Below are 21,621 nucleotides of genomic sequence, written 5' to 3'. Positions count from 1 at the left end.
CTAAAAAGGAAACGCACTTCAAGAATAATAACACTAGTAGTGCTTCAATATCTATGTTATCACACACAAAGAATCCCTTGAGACAACATGTCACCATGGCGACAACATAGGTCGTGTATATTCCACCACGTGACATGTGGTAACCAATCCAAACTATTTGAAAACATTGGGTATATTACCAGTAAACAGCCAAGAGGCCTGATTTGGGGCTTCAACAATCAATGGTATATTAGGCAAAAAATCATGATACTGAATTGTGCATACATCGTGAATGAGCCGACAAATAAGCAATAAAACAAACTCAATGCCCAAATTGCAAGGTCACTTGGGAAAAAATAATCAATAGTTAGATAAACACTGTTTGAAGAACCAAAAACTGTGCAAAAGAGAAACATAAACCTATCCATTTTAACCTTTGTTTAGGTGTTTCATGTAGTGTACGGCTGCTATTCAATGTATCCAATTAACTTGAGGGTCTGAGGCGAGATGCTGGACTAGGAAAAAGGACAGTTCCAGCATATTCTGCACCTTGCAGGATTCCGATACGTCATGCCTCCACCAAAATAATGATTGTTACGATGGCCAGAAAATGCCCAGCCATCTTATTCTTGTCCACCAAACCAACAGATATCTGTATCATCTCCAGTTCTTTGATCACCATCACCTGAGAGACTCCTATCACTTTTCACTGTAAGTACCACCTCTTTGCTGGCCAAGCAGAAGGTTGTATCCATAAGGTGTGCAATGGATCATAAACATAAAACAGCACTCCATCTCAATCACAGCCTAGGCAAGAGGGGACCAATGAAAACTCGAGAGCACTGCTAGAGGCAGCAACAACTGGACACACCCACTGGTAAATTTCTCACCTGATGTTTGGCAGGAAGGGCTCCGTCCAGTTAATCAGGCCAAATACGCCCAAGCCCAACATCAAGACGAACCAGTTAGTGCAGCCCTCTTACAATGTTTTCCCCGTAGATTTCTGCTGGCTTAGCTTGTAAACATAATACTCATTCTACGCCATGTTGATCACTGCATCCCTGATGATACTGAACTTTGAAGAATGGCAGTAGGTACAAGTGGCAAATCTTGGTTTTCAAAACAGAGTTATGTCTCCAATGTTTCTCATGTGATGTCATCAGAAGCAAGTGAATGCAAATCATCCTGCCATACTTCAAAGTATGTCTTCTCTTCTGCGAACGTTACCAACATCAACAGTGTTTCAGCATAGACCACAAAGAAAACTATCACCTCATGAAGGTAATCGCAGAGGTGCTTGGAGCACAATTTGACCTGACTACTGTGTGACAGAACCTGGTGACTGACATGAAGGCATCAGATTGTATGGACTCACAATATTCAGCAGGTCAATACCTGGAAGAATACGATGTTGTCTTCACCCCATTATCCACTATTCGACTATGAGTAAGAAATCCCACTGCTAAAAACGACAGATGGCACGAGATAAAAGAGGTGCAACATCTACTGCTCTTAGGTTTATGCAAAACTTCTGCAGCAACATGAGGAAAATATCATGTGTTGCGCTTCATGAATCTCTGGCATCTGTTGTTTGGGCAAAATGACGGTGAGTTCTTCATGGCCACACGAAACCTGAATTAGCAACCAAACAGTTATGCCAGTATCATAGATTCCTTGGCTAAATAGGACCTGTACTGTTAGTGGTTTTAAATAAGAGAACAATGAGGAGACTCGAATCAGATAACAGCTTAGAATGTGCCAGATTCTCAGTGGCTGTAAAATCACTGATGTGTTTTCCACCAAGATGGAATATTGCAAACTAAGTGATCAACCGAAAAAGGCTAGCGCCCCGCTTCATATATAAAGCAACGACCAATATACAATCCAACCCAGACAACACGACACCACACCACACACACTCAAGGCAAGATACAAGGGTGTTTAAGAACAGCTAGACTACCTCCATCCACTTCAAGCAAACTACAGGTAGGATCACTGTTGAAAAAAGCGTTATTAGGCGCTCGCCTAGGCGTGCTTAAGCGCTGGGCGTTGGCATAGCGCCTTGCTTTGGCCCTAGGCGCTCAAAAAAGCGGCCGGGAAGGTCCTCCGGCGAGAAATCAGCCTCTCCGGCGAGGAATCATGTTTCTCAGGCGAGAAATCTGTCTCCCCGGCGAGGATTCGACCTCCCCTGTGAGGATTCATCCTCGCCGATGAGGGATTCAACTGTCCCGACGACAAATCGAGCTTCTCCAGCGAGGGATTGAGATTCTCCGGCGAGGGATCGAGCTTCTCCAGCGAGGGACAGAGGAAGAGGGAGAGAGGCAGCCTCTTGCAGCAAGACAGAGGACGAGGGGGGGAGGCAGCGTGAGGAGGAAACCTAAATTTCCTATCAACTGCACCAGACGAGAGCTTTAGTAGGAGGATATGAAGATGGGCCTGTGGTTTAATGGGCTAGGCCAGCCCATCTAACTTATTTCTTCATGTTACAGTACTAACGCCTAATTGCGCCTAATTTAGCCTAATCACGCCTAAGCTAGAAAAGCGCAAGTAGGTGCCCAAACACATAATTAACGCCTAGCCCTTTTTTGAACTTTGGGTAGGATCAAGAGGGCACCGCTTGAAGCCTTTAGAGGCTTCGACCATGAGCAAGTCACCACGAAGAGACGAAGTTATGCACGACAAACCGAGTACTCCAAGGCGGCACCTTCAGGAAGGCACGACATTGGAGCACTACCACCGCTCGATCGAGGGATCAAGGTTTCCCCCGGAGCAACATGGAGGATAAAGAGGAACCATGGCCACGCCGTTGTGGCCTGGAGGAGCCACTGGAGGAGCCAGAACGGATTTTCACCCGGCAAGCCCTCTTTGTCTTCGAGACGTAGAAGAACAAGCGATGAGAATGCCTGCCGCACCATTGCCTCTAACCGTCGCACACTAACCACCAAGCCGCCCACACCCGAGCCACGAGCACCGCGGCTCCCACCTTTAGGGCCGCCGTGGCAACCAAGGCTCTGACTCCATCCCCACCCAGGCTTGCAGCCATGACGGCCAAAGAGACGGGTGGGAATGCACCTTCTTTCCCGCCCCTGGACTGCCCCAGGTCCACGCACCCCTAGGCCGGCCAGATCTGGCCTCCATCGCTCTGCCTTGCCTCGGCCGGGCAAAGAACGAGAGAGCTCCCCGATGGCGCACCGCCACCAGACGGGAGGCAATGATGATTCCATGGCCCTCCCAATGACGGAAACATCCCTCAACAGTGGACATCCGCTGGGAGAGGTCCAACCCTTCGGTGCATCCCACCCAAGCGCAGGGAGGGAATGGACGTTGGACGCACAACACCACCACAGCGCCGCCGCCACCAACAACAACAACCAGCCACGCCAACAGTAGCCAATCGCGGCCCAAGCCGCAGCCGGCGACGCCGGAGAGAAGAGCAGACCGCCCCCGCCACTTGCAGCCCCCAGCCACACCCGGCCCATTGCCACCACCCAGCCCGTCGTACCACATACACGCCAGCGCACCACCGTGCCGTGGGCCAGCGCCACAACCCGATCCAGAGCGCCGGCCCGTGCCAGATCCACCGGGAGGGGAGACAAGGAAGTCCCTCAGCCGCCGACGCAAAGAACGAGGGAAGAAAAGGGGGAGGTAGGCGGCCGGGCAAAGAACGAGCTCCCCGATGGCGCACCGCCACCAGACGGGGGGCAAGGATGATTCCATGGCCCTCCCGGCGACGAAAACATCCCTCAACGGTGGACATCCGCTGGGAGAGGTCCAGCCCTTCGGTGCAGCCCAAGCGCAGCGAGGGAATGGACACCGGACGCACAAAACCACCACTAGTAACCAGCGACGGGAATGGTAGCCGGTCGCGGTACAAGCCGTCCGCAACCCGCGACACCGGAGAGAAGAGAAGGGCGCCCCCGCCGCTTGCAGCCCGCAGCCACAACCAGCCTGCCGCACCACCACCCAGCCTGTCGTACCACGAACACGCCACCATCAGCGCCACAACCCGATCTAGATCGCCGGCCCACGCCAGATCCACCGGGAGGGGAGACAAGGAAGCCCCGCGGCCGCCGACGCCGGCCAGGCTTCGCCCGGCCACGCCCTCTGGCGGTAGCGGGGGAGGAGGGGAGAAGAGGGGGAGGTAGGCGGCAGCGCGCTTGGGTTCCACCCTATGCCTCACAGGATTGACGTAGAAGGAGGGGATAAGGCTCCGTCTAGGAGTATTATACAAGACCTGCAAACTAAGCAGAGGTAGAGACAAGGCTAGGGCAAATGGGGCTATAGCCCTAGGTCCAGTGACAATAGTCTTGGTAAATGCTTACAAAATACAAAAAATCACTAATGTGCATCACTCAAGCTAGCTTAGCCCTAGGCATAGCCCCATGCTAGCTCCGCCCCTGAAACTAAGTGATGGTAATAAGTTTGCACTGTCCTGTTACTCACACGTACTAATCTCTAGAAGGATTAGTCACAAAGGTAAAAATATGATTGCTCAATGTAAGGATGTGGATTATAAGAAACATGCAAGGAAAAAACAGTCGTAAGAGTGGCATTTGCTTGCTTGTTCCATTACTAGAACAACTAGGAAAGTCAGATCAAAACAAAAAAGAAAACTCGGAAAGATACGTGTGTGTTCTAATGCCAGTAAGAACCAACTGATTCATAGTGAACATACCAAACTATTCCAGTACTAACTACGTAGGAACTAATGACCAATAACTTGTGAATAATTAAACTCAATCAAGAGGAAATGCATGCAAAAACTTACTTGGTTTATCCGCTCATGGATCTGTTATTGGCATCAATATTGGTGGAAGCATGGCAGATGGTATCTGTAACACGAATACAAATCTTATCAAATACAGTCTAGCATATATTGGTAGAAACAAGACTATCATTCTTTCTAAATGGAGAGGCCAAGGAAAAATACACAACAAAGTAATGTGTTTGCACATAATATACTGGAAAGTAAGAAATGCGTTGAGACCTTACCTATGGAACATTTCGAAATTTGGGAGTTCCTTCTCACTCTCCCAACTTAATAGAGAAACAGAGTCATTTTTCTGTCTGTTGGGGCCTGTTTCCAGATAATTGGATTTTTCGCATGTCTTCTCAAATTTGGCATCAAATGTAGTTTCTTGACTAGTTTGAACCCAGTCAGAAAACCAGGAGAGGTGTTTTAATTTAGTGGCTTTTGCTGCTATGCTGTATGGAAAGTAACAAGTTAGTAACATCTTATAGTAAAGTTCCAGAAGTGATGGTGTTTATTTATTTATTTATTTTACTCCTACCTGCTCACAAGCAGATGCTCAAGTTTAACCATCAGAACCAGGAGCAGTATCACCATTTGTAAAAGAGGGTAGCACACTTTCCATTTCATTCTGAAGACTAGCTGCCTCCTCAATATTCCCCAATTTCATGTATTTGCTTATCAGACAGTTGTAAATTACCGTATCAGGAGTAATACCATTTCCAATCATTTCTGAAAGAACTTCTCTAGCTTCTTGCATCATATTTAAATTACAAAATCCCCATAGAAAACAAGTGTACCCATAGAGATCTAGCTGCAAACCACTATTGATCATCTCGGCCTTGAGTGCAAAGGCATCCTGAAGATTTCCCTGCTTCAGGTACCCATCCATAAGAGATGTATACACAACTTTGTCCAAAGACAAACCCTTGTCAACCATTTCATCCAACAACCCCACAGCCTTGGTTAAGCACCCACTCTTGCACAAACCATCAATTAAAGCGGTGTAAGTATGTACATTAGGCTCTAACCCTAGGTCTCTCATTTTGTTAAAATGTGAGACTGCCTCATCAACTGATCCTGATTTGCACAAACCATCAACCAATGCAGAATATGTCACAACATTAGGCTGGAACCCGGAATCCTGCATCTTGTGGAACAGGGCAATGGCCTCTGACTCTTTTCCTTCTTTAAAGCAGGCATCCATTATATTCGTATAGATGATATTATTGGGTTTCAGACCACATTCATCCATTTTATTTAACAAACTCTTAGCCTCATCCACCTTCTGAAGATTACAGAGTCCCCAAATGAGGGCACCATAAAGCGAAACATCAAGCTCCATCCCTTTATCCTTCATCTCACTCAACAAATCCAGCGCTCTCTCACTATTTTTATTCACAAAATGCCCATGAATTAGTGTGGTGTACAACAACTCGTTGGCTCTGACGCCAGCTTTCTCCATCAGCCTAAAAACATCCTCCGCTTCTGCAACCTTCCCCTCTTTACAAAGTCCATCAACTTGCACAGTATATGTGACCACATTCAATGGCACACCTTGCTGCACCATTTCATCAATCAAAACAAAGGCATCATCAAGCTTACCTGCCTTAAAGGTCCCATCAACCAAACATGTATATGTCACCTCATTCGGTGCCATCCCCCTGATCCTCATTTGCGCAAACAGCTTCATAGCCTCCCTTACCATCCCCTCCTTGCAGAACGCATCTACAAAGGTGCTATAAGTCCTTACATTTGCTATCACTCCTTCCCTCTTCATCTCAGCAAAGTAGCTGTATGCCCTTTCCATCCTCCAAAACTTGCAAAAGCAGTTGACTAATGCATTGTATGTCACAACATCTGGTGTGCATCCACACCCCCTCATCTCCCCGACGAGCTGCTCCACCTCTTCCAACTCCCCGCATTTGCCACACCCATCAATGAGCGAATTGTATGTGACAACATCTGGTGGGCAACCTATTGCCTTCATCCTCGAGAACAATGCTCTCGCCTCAGCGAGCTCCCCTTCCTTGCACAGGAAATCGATCACGATGTTGAACGTGAACACGTTGGGGGCAGGCACCTGCTCAAATAGCCGCCGGACGAGCGCACCGCGGCGCTCACGGGCTAGGCGGAGGAGGATGTGGTTGCAGGTGCGGGTGTTAGGGGGCACCCGCAGCTCCCGCACACGGCCAAGGGCGAGAACGGCGCCGTCGAGGAAGCCGCGGTCGGCGAGGAGGGAGAGGAGGGTGTCGACGACGGAGGGCAGGGCGCTGCGGCGAGGCCCCAGTGCGAGAGCCGCGCGATGGAGGAGGTCGACGAGGGAGGCGGCGAGGTGGGGCCGGTGACCGGGGGCGAGAAGGCGGGAGAGGAGGCTGCGGGAATGGGGGAAGAGGCGGGCGCGGGCGAGGAGGTGGGCCGCGATGCAGAGGTGGGCGGAGGAGGGGAGGGGATGAGAGAGGAGGAGGTTGGCGGGGACGGCTTGGAGCGACTGGAGGAGGCGGAGGCGGTCGGAGATTGGAGTGGCGGCGGCGGCGGAGGAGGAGGAGGAGGAGGAGTCGGTTGGGAGGGTGGAGATGGCGGTGGCGCGGATAGAGAAGGGGATGAAGCTAGGGTTCCGGCGAGAGTAGAAGGAGAGGAAGTGGCGGCGCAGGGGGAGGGGTAGCATCGTTTGACCGCCTCCGGCGGCGGTGAGGCAGAAAGAATCAGGCCATGGAGGAGAGGGGGGCCGAGGAGGTATCGTAGTAGGGTTTAGTGAGGTTTTGAGTTGCGCTTCATTTGGGGCCTTTCGCTTATACTTTGTGGACTGTTGTGCGCTGGATTTCGCCAGTTCGGATCCAATTCAAACAAGAACCGGAGCCAACTAGGGAAACATGGATACAAATACCAGTTCCACATATGTTGAAATGGAAAGCATCTGGATCTTCAAACAATTGTAAAAAAAACAAAATGGGACATTTTAAACAGACAAAACGCAATCTTTTTTCAGTACTTTTAGAATTGTGAATTATGACTACGTCGTGACTCTATTTTTTAGGGAGAAACTTCATTCATCTTGAATCTTGGCAGTACAAAGAACACTAGAAGTAATACAAATTACAACCGGGTCCATGGACCACCTAACGACGACTACAAGCACTGGAGCGAACCGAAGGCGCGCCACCATCATCGCTGCTCCCTCACCGGAGCTAGGCAAACCTTGTTGTAGTAGACAGTCGGGAAGTCGTCGTGCTAAGTCCTCATAGGACCAACACACCAGAGCAACAACCATCGTTGATGAATAAAGACGCAGATCAGAAGGATCAAACCTGTAAACACCCAAACGAAGACCGGATCCAAACAGATCTACCAAAGACCAGCACTGGTCAAATCCTGCAGGATCCGATGTAGACACACCTTCACGAGCCCTCCGATGAGGCTAGACGCACCATTGGGGCGGGGATGGAATGTAGGAGACATTAAATCACCGCCGCCACATAGCCCCAACAAAGACGCCTAATCTAACAAGAACGGGAATGGGGTCCATCCCGCCGAGGGGGGGGCGAGATCCTCCGCACCTCCATGGCCAAAGGCCATCGGAGATGGGGCGGACCAGCGCGGCGCCGACGGGAGGCAAAGAAAAGGCTAAGGTCTTTTCTTGTGGAGGAGGAAAGGTGCTTAGACGTCTGACTTTGATTGTTGTAGGAGGTACTCTTGGTGTTCTCCAGGGGCGTGATGTTTGGGTGTTCGTGGTTTGAACATTTAACGGACTGAAATGTGAACTGACTTGGATTTTCTATTTCACTTGTGTGTTTTTATACGAAATTATAATTTTCACAATTTTTCATCAAAACATGTGACTAAGGGACTTGCTTGCTTTGTTACGTGTGTATGGTATAGGAGTATGTTATATTATATACTTACTAAATAGTTATCTCCCACTATCTATTATTCTTGCCATCGGTGGAGTGGGAGAAGAAAAACTCCACACCCCTCGCTCCACTCAAATAATATTTATGAATAATCTGATCATAAACCCACAATTCATCGGATCCCAACAAACACACCGCAAAAAAGATTACATCAAATAGATCTCCAAAAACATCGAGAAAACATTGTATTGAAGATCAAAGAGAGAGAAGAAGCCATCTAGCTACTAGCTATGGACCCGTAGGTGTGTAATAAACTACTTACACATCATCGGAAGGGAAGCAAGGTTGATGTAAAAGCCCTACATGATCTATTCCCCTTTAGATAGGGTGCCGAAAAAGGCCTCCAGATGAGATCTCGAAGAACGGGAACTTGCGGAGGCACAAAAAAGTATTTTGGGTGGCTCTTTGTTGGTTTTTTTTATTTTAGAGAATTTATAGAGGCAGAATTAGGTCAAACGGATCCAGGGGACCACAAGGTACTAGGGCACGCCTCCCCCCCCCGGCGTGCCCTAGTGCCTTGTGGCCTTCTCTTTGCACATCTGGTTTCCTCCCGAAGCTTCTAGGGTCTCTTTTGTCCAGAAAAAAAATCATCAAAAAGTTTCATGGCATTTGGACTTCGTTTGGTACTGATTTCCTGGAAAACCAAAATAGGCAAAAAACAGCAACCGACACTTGGCACTAAGTTAATAGGTTACTCTCAAAAAATAATATAATAATGCATATAATTGCATATAAAACATCCAAGATTGATACTATAATAGCATGGAACAATCGAAATTTATAGATACGTTGGAGACATATCATGCACGCCTCTAACTAGGGATGGCAGTTTTGCCCATGGGTATGGGTACCTGTGGGTACCCTACCCAAAAACAGTGGGCACTGGTGAGACTTTCTACCAGTTCATACCCATGGGTAATGGGTATCCATACCCGCAAAATGCATGGGTAGGGTATTGATATGTATCCGTCGTTTCTATAATTTTTTATTGTTTCATGCCAATATTATACAACTTTCACATACTTTTGGCAACATTTTGTATGATTTATTGGACTAACCTATTGATCCAGTGTCCAGTGCCAGTTCCTATTTTTTGCATGTTTTTTGTTTTGCAGAAAATCCATATCAAACGAAGTCCAAACGCGATAAAAATTTACAAAGAATTATTTTGGAATATATGTGATTTTTGGGACTTGGAATCAACGCAAACGGGGGCACACAGCCCCCACAAGACACCAGGGCACGCCCAGGGGCCAGGCGTGCCCTGGTGGGTTGTGCCCTCATCGGATGTCGGTTGGGGCCCTACTTCGGGCGCAGGGAAGCTTATATCTGGAAAAAAATCATGTTAAAAATCTCAGCGCAATCGGAGTTACGGATCTCCCAAAATATGAGAAACGGGTTTGGGCCAGATCTGGGGAGCGCAAAACAGAACAGAGGGGGAGATCCAATCTCGGAGGGGCTCCCGCCCCTCCACCACCATGGAGGCCATGGACCAGAGGGGGAACTCTCCTCCCATCTAGGGGGGAGGCCAAGGAAGAAGAAGAAGAGGGGGGCTCTCCCCCCCCCCTCTCTCTCCCGATGGCGCCAGAGTGCTGCTGGGGCAAGGATCATGACGGCGATCTACATCAACAATCTTGCTACCGTCAACACCAACTACCTCCCCCTCTATGCAGCGGTGTAACATCCCTTCTCCCCGCTGTAATCTCTACTTAAAAATGGCGCTCAACTCCATATATTATTTCTCAATGATCTATGGTTATTCTATGATGTTTGAGTAGATCTATTTTGTCCTATGGGTTAATCATGATCTTGGTTGGTATGATTGTATATTTTATTTATGGTGTTGTCCTACAGTGCCCTCCAGTTCGTGCAAACGGAGGGATCCTCGCTGTAGGGTGTTGCAATATGTTCATGGTTCGCTTATGGTGGGTTGCGAGAGTGACAGAAGTTTAAACCCCGAGTAAGTGGGTTATGGCGTATGGGAGTAAAGAGGACTTTATACTTAATGCTATGGTTGGGTTTCACGACCTTAATGATCTTTAATAGTTGCGGATGCTTGCTAGGGGTCCAATCATAAGTGCATATGATCCAAGTAGAGAAAGTATGCTAGCTCATGTCTCTCCCTCATATAAAATTACAAGAATGATTACTGGTACTTGTTATCGATTTTCTAGGGACAAAATGACTTTCCTGTTGACAAAAGCTATCCACTTTTATTACCTTGCAATTTATTCGTAGTTTTATTCTCGCAAAGTACTCGTAGTTTTATTCTTGCAAAATATTTTGATACTTGTTTTAGGTAAAGCAAACGTCAAGTGTGCGTAGAGTTGTATCAGTAGTCGATAGAACTTGAGGGAATATTTGCTCTGCCTTTAGCTCCTCGTTGGGTTCGACACTCTTATTTATCGAACAAGGCTACAAACGATCCCTCATACTTGTGGGTTATTGATACGTCTCCAATGTATCTACTTTTCCTAACGCTTTTCCTCTTGTTTTGGACTCTAATTTGCATGATTTTAATGAAACTAACCCCGGACTAACGATGTTTTCAGCAGAACTACCATGGTGTTGTTTTTGTGTAGAAATAAAAGTTCTCGGAATGGAACGAAACTTTGCAAGGATTTTTTATATTAATAAAGAGAATTTCTGGAGCCAAGAGCCACCTGAGGGGGGGCACCTGGGTGGGCACTAAAGGAAATATGCCCTGGAGGCAATAATAAAATTATTATTTGTTTCCTTATATCATGATAAATGTTTATTATTCATGCTAGAATTGTATTAACTGGAAACTTAGTACATGTGTGAATACATAGACAAACTGAGTGTCACTAGTATGTCTCTACTTGACTAGCTCGTTACTCAAAGATGGTTAAGTTTCCTAGCCATGGACAAGAGTTGTCATTTGATGAACGGGGTCACATCATTAGAGAATGATGTGATTGACTTGACCCATCTGTTAGCTTAGCACTTTGATCGTTTAGTTTACTACTATTGCTTTCTCCATAACTTATACATGTTCCTATGACTATAAGAATATGCAACTCCTGAATACCGGAGGAACACTTAGTGTGCTATCAAACGTCACAACGTAACTGAGTGACTATAAAGATGCTCTAAAGGTGTCTCCAATGGTGTTTATTGAGTTGGCATAGATCGAGATTAGGATTTGACACTTCGTGTATCGGAGAGGTATCTCTGGGCCCTCTCGGTAATGCACATCACTATAAGCCTTGCAAGCAATGTGAGTAATGAGTTAGTTGTGGGATGTTGCATTATGGAACGAGTAAAGAGACTTGCCGGTAATGAGATTGAACTAGGTATTAAGATACCGACGATCGAATCTCGGGCAAGTAACATACCGATGACAAAGGGAACAACGTATGTTGTTATGTGGTTTGACCGATAAAGATCTTCATAGAATATGTAGGAGCCAATATGAGCATCCAGGTTCTGCTATTGGTTATTGACCGGAGATGTGTCTCGGTCATGTCTACATAGTTCTCAAACCCGTAGAGCCCGCACGCTTAACATTTGATGACGATTTGTATTATGATTTATGTGATTTGATGTACCGAAGGTTTTTCGGAGTCCCGGATGAGATAGCGGACATGACGAGGAGTCTCGGAATGGTCGAGACATAAAGATCAATATATTGGAAGCCTATGTTTGGACATCGGAATGGTTCCAGGTGAGTTCGGGCATATACTGGAGTACCGGGAGGTTACTGGAACCCCCCGGGAAGTATATGGGCCTTATTGGGCCATGGTGGGAGAGAGGAGAAGGGAGCCTAGGAGGGGGCGCGCCCCCCAAGCCCAATCCGAATCGGGTGGGGGCCGGCCCCCCCTTTCCTCCTCCCTCTCTCCCCCTTCTTTCCTCTCCTAATCCAACTAGGGAAGGGGGGAATCCTACTCCCGGTGGGAATAGGACTCCTCTTGGGCGCGCCATAGAGGGGCCGGCCCTTCCCCTCCTCCACTCCTTTATACACGGGGAGGGGGGGACCCCAAAGACACACAAGTTGATCTCTTAGTCGTGTGCGGTGCCCCCCTCCATAGATTTCCACCTCAGTCATATCGTTGTAGTGCTTAGGCGAAGCCCTGCATTAGTAACTTCATCATCACCGTCATCATGATGTCATGCTGACGAAGCTCTCCCTCGACCTCAGCTGGATCTAGAGTTCATGGGACGTCACCGAGCTGAACGTGTGCAGATCTCGGAGGTGCCGTACCTTCGGTGCTAGGATCGGTCGGATCATGAAGACGTACGACTACATCAAACATGTTGTCATAACGCTTCCGGTTACGGTCTACGAGGGTACATGGACAACACTCTATCCCCACTCTTTTCTATGCATCACCTAGATGGATCTTGCATGTGCGTAGGATTTTTTTTGAAATTACTGCATTCCCCAATAGTGGCATCCGAGCCAGGTCTATGTGTAGATGCTATATGCACGAGTAGAACACAGAGGAGTTGTGGGCGTGGGTATATACATATTGCTTGTCGTCACTAGTTGATTCTTTATTCAGCGGCATTGTTGGATGAAGCGGCTCAGACCGACATTACGCGTACGCTTACGCGAGACTGGTTCGACCGACGTGGTTCGCACACAGGTGGCTAGTGGGTGTCAGTTTCTCCAACTATAGTTGAATCGGATTCAATGAACAAGGTTCTTTCTGAAGATCAAAAAGCAATCACTATACCGCGTTGTGGTTTTTGATGCGTAGGTAAGAACGGTACTAGCTAAGCCCGTATCAGCCACGTAAAACTTGCAACAACAAAGTAGAGGACGTCTAACTTGTTTTTGCAGGGCATGTTGTGATGTGATATGGTCGAGACATGATGAGATATAAATTGTTGTATGCGATGATCATGTTTTGTTGAAGTTATCGGCAACTGACAAGAGCCTTATGGTTGTCTCATTATTGCATAATATGCAAGCGCCATGTAATTGCTTTACTTTATCGCTATACGATAGCAATAGTTGCAAAAGCAATAGTTGGCGAGACGACCATGTGACGACACATTGATAAAAGATCAAGATGATGGAGATCATGGTGTCATGCCGGAGACGATGGAGATCATGACGGTACTTTGGAGATGGAGATCAAAGGCACAAAATGATGATGGCCATATCATGTCACATGTTTTGATTACATGTGATGTTTATCTTTTATGCTTCTTATTTTGCTTAGTACGGCGGTAGCATTATAAGATGATCTCTCACTAAATTTCAAGGTAGAAGTGTTCTTCCTAAGTATGCACCATTGCGACAATTCGTCATGCCGAGATACCATGTGATGATCGGGTGTGATAAGCTCTACGTTCACATACAACGGGTGCAAGCCAGTTTTGCACACACAGAATACTCGGGTTAAACTTGACGAGCCTAGCATATGCAGATATGGCCTCAGAACACTGAGATCGAAAGGTCGAGCGTGGATCATATAGTAGATATGATCAACATAGTGATGTTCACCATTGAAAGCTACTCCATCTACGTGATGATCGGACATGGTTTAGTTGATATGGATCACGTGATCACTTAGATGATTAGAGGGGTGTCTATCTAAGTGGGAGTTCTCAAGTAATATGATTAATTGAACTTTAATTTATCATGAACTTAGTCCTGATAGTATTTGCATATCTATGTTGTAGATCAATTGCTCGCATATAGCTTCCCCGTTTTATTTATGATATATTCCTAGAGAAAACTATGTTGAAAGATGTTAGCAGCAATGATGCGGACTAGCTCCATGATTTGAGGATTATCCTCATTGCTGCACAGAAGAATTATGTCCTTGATGCACTGCTAGGTGATGGACCTATTGCAGGAGCAGATGCAGACATTATGAACGTTTGGCAAAGCTCGGTATGATGACTACTTGATAGTTTAGTGCATCATGCTTTACGGCTTAGAACCTGGACTTCAAAAACATTTTGAAACGCAATGGAGCATATAAGATGTTCCAAGAACTGAAATTTGTATTTCAGACTCATGCCCGAGTCGAGAGGTATGAGACCTCTGACAAGTATTTTGCCTACAAGATGGAGGAGAATAGCTCAACCTGTGAGCATGTGCTCAGAATGTCTGAGTACTACAATCGCTTGAACCAAGTGGGAGTTAATCTTCTAGATATGATAGTGATTGACAAAGTTCTATAGTCACTGTCACCAAGTTACTAGAACTTCGTGATGAACTATAATATGCAAGAGATGACGAAAACGATTCCCCGAGCTCTTTGCGATGCTGAAATCGGCGAAGGTAGTAATCAAGAAAAGCATCAAGTGTTGATGGTTGACAAGACCACTAGTTTCAAGTAAAAGGGCAAGGGAAAGAAAGGGAACTTCAAGAAGAATGGCAAGCAAGTTGCCACTCCCATGAAGAAGCCCAAATACCCAAGCCTGAAATTGAGTGCTTCTACTGCAAAGGAAATGGTCACTGGAAGTGGAACTGCCCTAGATACTTGGCGGATAAGAAGGATGGCAAAGTGAACAAAGGTATATTTGATATACATGTTATTGATGTGTACTTTACTAGTGTTTATAGCAACCCCTCGGTATTTAATACTGGTTCAATTGCTAAGAGTAGTAAATCGAAACGGGAATTGCAAAATAAAAGAGACTAGTTAAGGGCGAGGTGATGATGTGAGTTGGAAGTGATTCCAAGGTTGATAATATCACCATCGCACACTCCCTTACCTTCAGGATTAGTGTTGAACCTAAAATAAATGTTATTTGGTGTTTGCGTTGAGCATAAATATGATTGGATCATGTTTATTGCAATACAGTTATTCATTTAAATCAAAGAATAATTGTTGTTCTATTTACATGAATAAAACCTTCTATGGTCATACACTCAATATAAATGGTTTATTGAATCTCGATCGTAGTGATACACATATTCATAATATTGAAGCCAAAAGATGCAAAGTTAATAATGATAGTGCAACTTATATGTGGCACTGCCATTTAGGTCATATTGGTGTAAAGCGCGTCAAGAAACTCCATGTTGATGGACTTTTGGAATCACTTGATTATGAATCACTTGATGCTTGCGAACCATGCCTCATGGGCAAGATGACTAAGACTCAATTCTTTGGAACAATGGAGCGAGCAACAGACTTGTTGGAAATAATACATACTGATGTGAGCAGTCCAATGAGTGTTGAGGCTCGCGACGGGTATCATTATTTTCTGACCTTCACAGATGATTTGAGCAGATATGGGTATATCTACTTGATAAAACATAAGTCTGAAACATTTGAAAAATTCAAAGAATTTCAGAGTGAAATGGAAAATTATCGTAACAAGAAAATAAAGTTTCTACGATCTGATCGCGGAAACAAATATTTGAGTTACGAGTTTGGTCTTCATTTGAAACAATGTGGAATAGTTTCGCAACTCACGCCACCTGGAACACCACAATGTAATGGTGTGCCCGAGCGTCATAACCGTACTTTATTAGATATGGTGCAATCTATGATGTCTCTTACCGAATTACCACTATTGTTTTGGGGTTATACATTAGAGACAACTGCATTCACGTTAAATAGGGCACCGTCTAAAAATCCGCTGAGACGACACCATATGAACTGTGGTTTAGCAAGAAACCTAAACTGTCGTTTCTTAAAGTTTGGGGTTGCGATGCTTATGTGAAAAAGTTTCAACCTCATAAGCTCAAACCCAAATCGGAGAAGTGTGTCTTCATAGGATACCCAAAAGAAACTGTTGGGTACACCTTCTATCACAAATCCAAAGGCAAGATCTTTGTTGCTAAGAGTGGATCCTTTCTAGAGAAGGACTTCCTCTCGAAAGAAGTGAGTGGGAGGAAAGTAGAACTTGATGAGGTAATTGTACCTTCTCCCAAATTGGAAAGTAGTTCATCACTGAAATCAGTTCTAGTGATTCCTACACCAATTAGTGAGGAAGTTAATGATGATGATCATGAAACTTCAGATCAAGTTACTACTGAACCTCGTAGGTCAACCAGAGTATGGTCTGCACCAGAGTGGTACGATAATCCTTTCTGGAAGTCATGTTACTAGACCATGACGAACCTACGAACTATGAGGAAGCGATTATGAGCCCAGATTCCGCGAAATGGCTTAAGGCCATGAAATCTGAGATGGGATCCATGTATAAAGAACAAAGTATGGACTTCAATTGACTTGCCCGATGATCGGCGAGCCATTGAGAATAAATGGATCTTCAAGAGGAAGATGGACGCTGATAGTAGTGTTACTATCTACAAAGCTCGAATTGTCGCAAAAAGGTTTTTGACAAGTTCAAAGTGTTGACTACAATGAGATTTTCTCACTCGTATCGATGCTTAAAAGTCTGTTTGAATCATGTTAGAAGTTGCCGCATTTTATGAAATCTAGCAAATGTATATCAAAATTGTGTTCCTTAATGGATTTATTAAAGAAGAGTTGTATATGATGCAACTAGATGGTTTTGTCAATCCTAAAGGTACTAACAACGTGTGCACGCTCCAACGATCCATTTATGGACTGGTGCAGGCCTCTCGGAGTTGGAATATGCGCTTTGATAGTGTGATCAAAGCATATAGTTTTATACAAACTTGCGGTGAAACTTGTATTTACAATAAAGTGAGTGGGAGCACTACAACTTTTTCGATAAGTATATGTGAGTGACATATTTGTCGGATCACGGGTTCCGGTAAAACCCTCAAGGTCCGAACACTGGGATGCACGCGAAGATCTCCCCCCTACCTATCCACGTCCTAGCTCAGCTAAGATCTTACGAACTAACTCGACGAACTCACAACACAAAGGACACAAGGTTTATACTGGTTCTGGCCACCGTTGTGGTGTAATACCCTACTCCAGTGTGGTGTGGTCGATTGCCTCTTGGGCTGAGGGTGAATAGTACAAGGGGAAGAACAACCTCCTGGGGAGAGGTGTTCTTGCGCTCGGTGAACTTGTGGTTGTTCTGGTCTGTAACACCCCGGATATAACTTTCCCAATTTGTACTCCAACTCTTGCCGTTTCCGACGTTAAGTTAATTTATTTTTCGGGTTCGGGTTTTTGTCTCCGTGTGTTGTTATCGTTGTCATGCATCTCATATCATTTCATCATGTGCATTGCATTTGCATACGTGTTCGTCTCATGCATTCGAGCTTTTTCCCCGTTGTCCGTTTTGCATTCCGGCGCTTCGTTCTCCTCCGGTGGTTAATTCTATCTTTCTTTCGTGTGTGGGGATTAAACATTTCCGGATTGGACCGAGACTTGCCATGCAGCCTTGGTTTACTACCGGTAGACCGCCTGTCAAGTTTCGTATCATTTGGACTTCGTTTGATACTCCAACGGTTAACCGAGGGACCGAAAAGGCCTCATGTGTGTTGCAGCCCAACACCCCTCCAATTTGGCCCAAAACCCACCTAACTCTGCTCCATCATCTAGACCGTTCGATCACGATCGCGTGGCGGAAAACCGCACCTCATTTGGACTCTCCTAACTCCCTCTATGCCTATATATAGGTCCTCCTGGAATTTCGCGGATCCCCTCTCTTCGAAACCCTAGAAAAAGCCACCGTGCCGCGCCGGACATTGTCCGATCCGGCCGGACATCGCCGCCGTCCAACCAGGGGCTGCCACGTGGACGTGCGCCCACATCCCCGCCGCCTCGCCCGCGCCGGCCCGCCTGGCCCGCGCGCGGCCCTCCGCGCCGCCGAGCCGGGCCCCGTGCGCCCCGCCGCCTGCCTCCTCTCTCCAGGGCGCCGCGCCGCCCCGCTCCGCCGCGCGCCGCCGAGCCGCCATCCGCCGCCTCCCCGCAGGCGCACCGCCGCCCCGCCGCTGCCGCATCGCCGCCGCGCCGCCCGCGCAGCTCGCCCGCCGCCCGGTCGCCGTCCACGCCGGCGACCTCGCCGCCGTCCGCGCCTCGCTCCGGCCGGCCCCAACTCCGGCCATCTCCTTCTCCCACTCCGGCCGCCGCCTCCGGTGAACAGTGCAGATCCGGCCGCGCCTCGGTTTCCGTGCAAACCCTAGATCTTGGGGTGATTTTTTTGTCTAAGTCCTCGGAATTTTCAGTCCAAGTGCTCATGTTCGTAGCCCCGTAACTTTGTATCCGTAGCTCCGATTCATGCATATAGCATATCAAAATGTTCACCTCAGAGAGTACATCATTTCATTTCATTGCATCATTTTCATTTGAGCTCATCTTGATTCCCGAAATGCTGTTAGAAGAGGGCTACTTGAGTTAATTGTCAGATCTGCTACTCCGTTTAGGTTTTTGTCATTTTTGCCATGATTAATGTGTGCATGCTATGCCCATGAGTTCTACATGTGTTTTGTTAAGGGTTTTGTCATATTTCCAGAGGTGCAACCCATGTATTTTTGTGATGTGTGTGGTGACTAGTGCAAGCTTGCAAAGTGGTGCACTTGGTAAATCTGTTTTCAGGGACTTAGCAATTCCACTAAGTCCTTGATCTGTTTATCTCATGATGCCATATGTTCATGTTGTTTCCTAGTGATCCGTGCCTCTTTTGAGGATGATCAGTAAGGATGTTTTGTTAATCTTGTAGTGCTCTATCCATCCATGTCTTTGTTTGCAATTATGGAGCACCCTATCTTGAGTCAATCGAGCTCTACTTTTGCTACTTTGCGAATCTGGGCAGCTTGTCAACTTGTTTGCAATTTTGCCGGTGATGTTGTAGTTGATCCGTGCATGCTATGCTATTGTTCTTGCCATGTCTAGCTTGCATTTTGTGCCTTCTCTATGGGTGTATGCTTGTCTTGCCATGACTTGCACCGTAGTGAGTGCATCAAGCTCGTAAACATGCCTACTTGAGTTATATTTCAGCATGTGTCAGTTCTCACTATGTTCACATGCTTGCAACTAATTATGTTTTTGCTATGTTCACATGCTTGCAATTGTATTTTCTGATCCTTTTTGGCTCAAGGTCACTGAGGGACTTTTGTTAAGCTATTTGAGTAGCTCCATGCCATGCTTTACTTTGCCATGTTTAAATCCTGTAGCATGTAGTTTTGTTGCTCCGAAGTGGGCTACCTGGTCTGAAATTCCAGACAAGTGTTGATTTCACCAAGTTTGAGATCTGTTTTCCATATGCATTTTTTCCATGCTTGTTTGAACCTGTTAGTGGATGAATTGGCCGTAGATCAGTGCTAGACTTTTGTTAAGCATCTTGAATGCATCCCTGGCATATATTTTGTTGTCATGTTTGGGTGCTGTAGCATGTTCATATCATTGCATTTAGATGCCTACTTGCTGTAAATCGCAGACCGGTGTCATTTTTGAATCGCTTGCCATTTCCAAACCATAACTCCGATTCCGGTGTTCTTTATATCATTTTCAAGCGATTTCATCTCATCTTTCTAGTGGCACACTTGGATTTCCAAGTTGAGGCCAGGTTCATGCATTTCCTATCATATCTTGCATTTTGCATCCCGCATCGCATCCCGCATAGCATATCTTCATTGCATCATATTGCTTGATCCTTGCACGTGGTTGATTGTATCCTTGTTGCTTGTTTGTCTTGTTTGGGTAGAGCTAGGAGATGAGTTCGCTAACGAGGAGCCTGTTGAGTTTGCTTTCGAGGATCCAGTCAACTCTGACAACTGTGCAGGCAAGATGATCATACCCTCGAAATCACTACTATCTTTGCTATGCTAGTTTGCTCGCTCTTTTGCTATGACATTGCTACGATGCCTACCACTTGCTTGCAAGCCTCCCAAATTGCCATGTCAAACCTCTAACCCACCTTGTCCTAGCAAACCGTTGATTGGCTATGTTACCGCTTTGCTCAGCCCCTCTTATAGCATTGCTAGTTGCAGGTGAAGATTGGAGGCCGTTCCTTGTTGGAACATTTATTTACTTGTTGGGACATCATTATATTATCTTGTTATCTTAATGCATCTATACACTTGGTAAAGGGTGGAAGGCTCGGCCTCTCGCCTAGTGTTTTGTTCCACTCTTGCCGCCCTAGTTTCCGTCATATCGGTGTTATGTTCCCGGATTTTTGCGTTCCTTACGCGGTTGGGTTATAATGGGAACCCCTTGATAGTTCGCCTTGATTAAAGCTTTTCCAGCAATGCCCAACCTTGGTCTTACCATTTGCCACCTAGCCTCTTTTCCCTTGGGTTTCCGGAGCCCGAGGTTCATCTTATTTTAAACCCCCCCGGGCCAGTGCTCCTCTGAGTGTTGGTCCAAACTAGAGTCCTGTGCAGCGCCCCCTCGGGGAAACTCGAGGTTTGATTTTAGTTGTATGGAGAGCTCATCTGAGTGTGCCCTGAGAATGAGATATGTGCAGCTCCTATCGGGATTTGTCGGCACATTCGGGCGGTGTTGCTGGTCTTGTTTTAACCTGTCGAAGTGTCTTGAATTACCGAGATACCGAGTCTGATCGGAACGTCTTGGGAGGAGGTCTATTCCTTCGTTGACCGTGAGAGCTTATCATGGGCTAAGTTGGGACTCCCCTGCAGGGATTGAACTTTCGAAAGCCGTGCCCGCGGTTATGGGCAGATGGGAATTTGTTAATGTCCGGTTGTAGATAACTTGAATCTTAACTTAATTAAAATGAATCAACTGAGTGTGTTACCGTGATGGCCTCTTCTCGGCGGAGTCCGGGAAGTGGACACGGTGTTGGAGTAATGTTTGCGCAGGTTGCTCTCTAGTTTCTCGCTCGTGCTTTGCCTCCTCTTCTCGCTCTCTTTTGCGAATAAGTTAGCCACCATATATGCTAGTCGCTTGCTACAGCTCCACATATATTTACCTTGCCTTACCTATAAGCTTAAATAGTCTTGATCGCGAGGGTGCGAGATTGCTGAGTCCCTGTGGCTCACAGATTACTATTACACCAGATGCAGGGCCTGATGATTCTGCTCCAGGAAACGCGCTTGAGCTCAAGTGGGAGTTCGACGAGGACTCTCAACATTACTATGTTTCCTTTCCCGATGATCAGTAGTGGTGCCCAGTTGGGGGTGATTGGGACCGTGTCGCATGT

General features: G+C 46.4%; 1 protein-coding gene across 2 annotated transcripts; it reads right to left on the bottom strand.

The window, feature by feature from the left end:
- Positions 1 to 325: 325 nt before the first annotated feature.
- On the bottom strand, positions 326 to 7,504 carry LOC123148019 (putative pentatricopeptide repeat-containing protein At2g02150). Of its 2 annotated transcripts, XM_044567372.1 has the most exons (5): positions 5,271 to 7,504; positions 4,972 to 5,184; positions 4,748 to 4,811; positions 1,375 to 1,611; positions 326 to 1,193 (listed from the first exon to the last, which is right to left on the bottom strand). In XM_044567372.1, the coding sequence occupies exon 1, from the start codon at positions 7,395 to 7,397 to the stop codon at positions 5,295 to 5,297; it is 2,103 nt and encodes a 700-aa protein (XP_044423307.1). In that variant the 5' UTR covers positions 7,398 to 7,504; the 3' UTR covers positions 326 to 1,193; positions 1,375 to 1,611; positions 4,748 to 4,811; positions 4,972 to 5,184; positions 5,271 to 5,294. The 2 variants fall into 2 exon arrangements, with proteins under 2 accessions (XP_044423307.1, XP_044423306.1); XM_044567371.1 differs by having other exon boundaries at positions 326 to 1,611.
- Positions 7,505 to 21,621: the final 14,117 nt, after the last annotated feature.

The sequence above is a fragment of the Triticum aestivum genome, chromosome 7A, assembly GCF_018294505.1.
Source record: "Triticum aestivum cultivar Chinese Spring chromosome 7A, IWGSC CS RefSeq v2.1, whole genome shotgun sequence".
Lineage (NCBI taxonomy): Eukaryota > Viridiplantae > Streptophyta > Magnoliopsida > Poales > Poaceae > Triticum > Triticum aestivum.
This window is presented reverse-complemented; position numbering and strand designations above follow the sequence as displayed.